The sequence below is a fragment of the Pygoscelis adeliae genome, unplaced genomic scaffold (genome assembly GCF_000699105.1).
Source record: "Pygoscelis adeliae isolate BGI_AS28 unplaced genomic scaffold, ASM69910v1 Scaffold226, whole genome shotgun sequence".
In the NCBI taxonomy this organism is placed as follows: domain Eukaryota; kingdom Metazoa; phylum Chordata; class Aves; order Sphenisciformes; family Spheniscidae; genus Pygoscelis; species Pygoscelis adeliae.
This window is the reverse complement of record NW_008824983.1, coordinates 3,007,229-3,013,228: the sequence shown is the minus strand read 5'-3', so window position 1 is coordinate 3,013,228 and position 6,000 is coordinate 3,007,229. Positions and strand designations below refer to the sequence as shown.

Here is a 6,000-nt window from a genome sequence, read left to right as displayed (position 1 = left end):
TCCCATGGTCTAAGTAGCCGAACCCCTGGCTGTGGCACCAGTCTCATAATCATTTGTTGACTCGCCAGATTCGACTGGCGCTTTCAAACCCCTTCCCTTTGACCGGCAGGATTGATGAAAAAACTCCCTGCGCTCCAGAGTCCCTTACCACCACTCCCAGGGCTCTGTAGTCCTTCTTGATAGTCCTCAGACTGCTCCTGGCTGTGTCACTGGAGCACAGCTCTCTAGAGAGTGCATCTGGTTGGCAAATGGGTGCCTCCGTACCTCTCAGAAGAGAGTCATCTACTACTATCACCCGTTGCCTTTTCTTAGTTGCGCTGGTTGTTATACGGGGGGCAGATCGGGGTGCCTTACTCGGCTCCAGTGCTTCTCCTGGTGTGACAGGACTTTTCTCTTTGGCCTGCAGGGCGGTGAAGCGGTTCTGCAAGGGCACCTCAGGCTTCGGGGGAAGTCTCTTCCTCCTCCTGGTCCTTGCCTTTGCAACCGTCCATTCTTCTGCATTATTGGCCCCCCCGCTCCCTTCTGTGTGTGCCGATGGGGGAGTTTTTGGCTGTTTGGCTGTGGGCTGCGGGTCCGCTGCAGACTGCGCTTGGAACCAGCTATCTAGCTCAAGTAGAAGTAGGCCCCTCCAAACCCTCCAAATCCTGCAGCCCTGCTTAAGTCAACTCCTTTCTAGCACAGAGGCCCAACTTCTGCATCACAGGACTCATGCTCCACACCAGCAACACACCGACACATAACTAAATTTTAGCAGACACAGTAGCATTACACTATTGTGGTTCCATACCCCAACCTCAGGTCAGTTATTATTTGGTGCTGCTGTGTACCAGCAACAGAGTCTGTGCCTAGGAAATCATAGAGACTCAAAACTCAGATCCCACTATTTTTTGGGCAACCCTGCCCCCCCCAAACTCTCAAGGTCCCTTCCCCCTGCACTTTTCAGAATTTCTACTTAATCAGATTAAAAGAACTGCTGTGTCAGACCAGCAGCGCAGAGAAAAGCACCTCTCAGGAAGATCTGTTGTTAACCTGCAAGCAACGAACCTAGCTCTGAAGGTCTCTGAGAAAGGCGCAAGTGTTTGAAGGAGGAATAAGCCCTCCATGGATCTGGAAGATGAAGGAAAGAATATCAAAATCATAGCACGTCACTCCCAAATCTACACAGCATATGGCCAAATTATTTAAACTTTCATGATATTATTAATAAAAAAGTATCAGTAACAGTGTTGCATCATACTCTTCTACCAGGTCTTTGCAAAAAAATAAAATTAAAAAAAAAAAAAATCTGCTGGAGGTGTATGTTGCACGTGTGGTACTTTTTGGATTAGGGGATTTTTAACGGTTTTATAGAACTTTAGATTGTTGCTGTTTTCTTAATAGAACACCTAAAGTGCTGCCATTTCAACTAACATGCAGATGAAAAGGGCAAATTAAATAACTCTCAGACAGTGGCATCAGTCATCCCTAGTCTTGTCAGCCCTGAGTAGGTGAATATTAGTAGGGATGGACTGCGAAGCTCCAATTTACCAATACAAGAGTCTGAGTGAGAAAAGAAGCAATTAATGATATAAACAAAACCACTTGATTAGGTGTGACAAGAAATCCTCTGTGGGAAGGGGTGAGCAAAGGGACAGGACCCAAGAACATCCTCACTGCCCAGACCAACAATTCAGATTTTATAATATATGCTATACTATATGGTTTACACCACTAAAGAGAGGGTCTATCTGGCAAGGTAAAGATCTTTATAATCTGCAAGACCAGAGCCTTTTGGGGAGCAGGGACAGGGAGAAGATAACTGTTCCTCACCCAAAGCACTACTGTGTCCAGTCTAGTAAGTCTTGCAGAGTACTGCCTCTGTTAGACCTAAAGGTCCCTCTTTCCACATGCAGCACAGAAGATTATATCTAACAAAATATCCACTGAAACATGCTACCATCACAAACTACAATTAAAACAAATAAATTTAAAAAATGTAAGGGAAAATGACCCACAGAAGTTATTTTTAAGTAAATAACTGGAGTGCATACTGCACAGGATATTTAAATCTTTGTTTCCCCAGCAAAAGAGTTTGTTCTGTAAACTGCAAGACAACTTCAGTGTGAAAAAACAGCCATGTGAAAAACACCAAAAACATCAGGGAAATAAGGAAGGAACAGCAATACACAGCCATGCACATAAACACTGACAATGCTGAAAGAAATTGTAATTTAGAATTTTTTTTTTTCTTTCCAGATTTTGCTACTTTGAAGGAAGACCTCTAGATCACTTCAGCAGATGCAAACAAAGTTACAGGATAAGATAGAAAGTTATTGCACTTGGTAAAGATGGCAATAGAGAAAGGATTAAAGTATTCCATACAAATATTACAAGTCCCTATTTAAAAATAAAAATATCAGAAAGACCTTAAAAAGCACATGTAATTTCTGAAAAATGTTTGTAAATTTTCAGGCTACATAGAAAATGCAAGCAAGCAGAGCTTTTAGCCCTGCTTAGTGATCATTTCCCAGCATATAACAAGTCACACAAACTCCCCAACTTCTGTGGGCTTCCCTCTATCATTACCACCCCCTGAAAACATGGACAATCAATCAAGCCATGTAGGTTCCCTAGATGCAAAAGTATACTGTTACTTACTTGGTATTGCAATGACTGACCATGAAAGGATTAATACTGAAACATTAATCGAAGTGGAGATACTTATGGCCATGCCCCATATTATCACAAAGAAATATCAGCTGTATTGCCCTTCAATATACATCAGGAAACAACCTACTTTATATCTCCATTTAGCTTGACCTGATAGGTGTATGAGGCAATTTACCGTCTGCCTGACTATAATGAATGAGCACGGATGTACCAGGAATACAAACAAAACACCAAGTTGCATCTCTCATCTTGGTCAGGTACACCTTGCATTTTTGTACAAGGATCAAAGACTAAAAAATTGGGGATTGACAAGATGACATTAAACCTTACTGAATTATTCCTTTTCTTTAAAGAGAGCAGATGAGAACAAAATGGATAAGAAATGGGACCCACTAATAATAGTATCAAAAGCCTGAGCTAGTCAACAGGTTTGATCATGTTAAATGGCAGTAAGCAAGGTTCTTGCAGAAGTTGCTTCTGCATAAGTATGGTTGCTTATACTGGCTGTGTAACACACCAATGGATTTAGTCATGGTCACGTAAATCTTATTATTTAAATACTACATGGTAACACTTGATAGACATGAACTGTTGAAACAGACAATACCAAATGTTTTAAATTACACTTTTTAAAGGTAATCTCATACCAAGGATATAAAAAATAATGTTGCAGGAAAACAAAAAAGGCATCTTGAAAGCAAGGATTTCTTTGCTCGGTATACTAGAAATTCACAGTATTTCTTACAAGCACAGCACTTTAAAAGGCATAAATTTTTCAGAGATTTGTCTGCCTTGCCAAGTGTATGTAGAGGGCCAGAAGTCCCAGAAAAGCAGATGCTATTTCAAAATACAGCTGAGGTCTCCAAAGCTTTTGGGGATTTGGGATGCTCAATTCCAATTAAAATTTCAACCTGAGGCAGCTTCAAGAGCTCCACTAAGCCAGCATCTGCACAAATAAAAGTTTATGTTGAGCATATTGCTCATGATTTTGCAAGCATGGATTGAGCGTGTTTAAGCTTAATTCTCAGTGTGGATGCAGGTCAACGTTTCTTGCCCACAAACAAAAGCTCTCTTCAGCAGTCTCACTTGTCAGGTGCAAACACTTGTAGACATGTCTTTTAAAACTGTAAGTTTTAAAGAGTAGCATCATCTCTGCAGAAAACAAAGCATCCTTTGCACTAGGCACCCAGATGCATCACGTTACACAAATACTTATTTTCTTAACTATAGTACTACAGCAACAACCAGCACACGCAGGCATTCACAGGCACTTTTGCATTGTCAAAGAGGCCCTATGTCAAGTTTCAGAAAAATGCGTTCTTTCACACATGCACTCACACCTTTCCCTGGAAACTTGAAATAAGCAGAGCAGTTACACAATATTCTACCACAAAAGCGGTAACTTACAGGGAGGATTTGGGATTTCAGGATCAACCCACTGAGACCAAACTGCTACAGGAGCAATATTTCACTATAAAGACACCATACATACAATGTGATAGAAATTCAAATTCACTGTTAGCATTCCAGTTTTACAAGTGCCTGCTATTCAGTAATATGTGTTTACTGCATTTGACTCAAAACAAGATGCTGCTACCAACAAAAAAGGAAAACAGAGTAAGGAAAACAGAGAAGTGATGAAATAAAACAAGCAACATGAAAACAGAGTTTAAGATATTCACTGATATTCTAGAGTGAGCAAAAGTAACGTCCAATCTTAGTGATGCTTTCAGTTTGGTTGAAAAAGTTTGTATTACCTGTCGACTTCCCTGCTTGGAGGAGCAGCTGCTAGTACTTCTTGAAGGAGACAACATTTTCTGGGATACACCAAAGCTTTTTTCTTCACTCATGATCCAATACCATTTGTTTCACATAAGCTCACTTAGAACACCATGAAAAGGTAATTTAGAAAATGTGTTGGAAGACTCCTGAGAGAAACGCAGAATTCATCCTTTACCCAAATGCAGTCCAGTGGCATGATCTGCATCCCATGGAAATTCCTGAAAGGGAAAAGAAAAACAAAAAGCCAAGTTATCAGATGCCATCTCTTACTGCCATCCTGTAGCACAGATCATGAAATCATAATAAAGGCTTTGGTAATACAAGCTGACTGCTTGACTGCACACTGTTAGAAATTAATTCAACAATCACTTTAGGATAAAATTTCACGCCTCAAACAGGAACAATAAGAATTTTGGATCCTAAATGCATGACTTAATTGCCACTATTTATTCAGAGGACAAAGTACAGTATCAAGCATCTTTTTAAAGATCTAAATTAATAATAAAAAAGATTAGTAAAGACACACGCAGAGTATAATAAATATCTATATAAAAAGAACCAAAACACCCTCAAAATGAGAAGAAAACATCTAATAAAATGTCTCACAAAAAGGACGGTAACCCAAAAAATACCTCTTTTTCCCAGTTCCTTGATAATTTAAACAAGTAAGCATGGCTTCAGGTTGTAAGGAAAAAAAAAAAATCTCTCTCTATAAAAGAGCAATACGTAAAAGTAGTGAGCATGCAAATTCAGCTGCATAGAGCTGTGCATGACCACTCTTGCCTGGAATCAGAAAGTTGTAACTATTGTCACATCAGTTGTCTCAGTCAGTGACTGGAAGAATAATTAACAGTCTGTTTAATAACAGTGCTGTTTGCAGCATATGCAAATAAAAGCCATGCCAGAAACTCCCAATAATGGATTTCCAGTGTGGGCAAGAGTTGTCATGGTAACTGCATTTTTTTTTTTTTAAACCAAACAGAGAACATAACAAAAGGGTGGTGCTTTCCAAAATTTAGGGTGGTGGAGGAGCTTTGTGAATTGTGTATCACTTCAGATTTTATTGCCTCGGGCAAGGAATTTGCACATTAGGAAAAGTGCAAGAACAACCACTGAGGAAGGTAAGGAAGTTTCCGCAAAGAGAAGAGAAATGTCATTGCTGAAACAGGGAGGCACTACTTCACAATCCCCTTGCTTGCACTGTCAGAACAGTCCTGAACTATTCTGAGAGAAGCAGCATTTTCAGATCCCTAGTAAAACACTTTGTGTATTTTAAAAATTCATTTCCCTTAAGAAAAAAACAACAACCAAACCCCACATAAACAAACAAAAAACCCCTCAACAAATAAAACCAGGTGCTATGTTTAAGATGAAGGCAACAGTATGCTGCAGAAAACCTCTCTCCCTACTGCCGTAGTCTGAAGCATCCAACTTCTGAACAAAGACCTTTTCCAATCTACAGTGCCTCTTTGGCAATATAGTTTGCTGTAACATTTCAACCAACATGCCCTCTTTCCACCTGAAACAAGGTCTCTCTTGGTGGCATTTACCTTACCTAATTAGAAATAT

At 39.9% G+C, this 6,000-nt stretch overlaps 1 protein-coding gene across 1 annotated transcript in view; it reads right to left on the bottom strand.

Annotated features, from left to right (window-relative positions):
• Nucleotides 1–6,000, bottom strand: part of OSBPL3 (oxysterol binding protein-like 3) — a 97,253-nt gene that overhangs the window by 49,365 nt on the left and 41,888 nt on the right. Inside the window, exon 3 of the mRNA XM_009325728.1 lies at nt 4,407–4,649. Coding sequence (XP_009324003.1) covers nt 4,407–4,499 — 93 coding nt within the window. The 5' untranslated portion in view covers nt 4,500–4,649. The remainder of the gene's footprint in view (nt 1–4,406; nt 4,650–6,000) is intronic.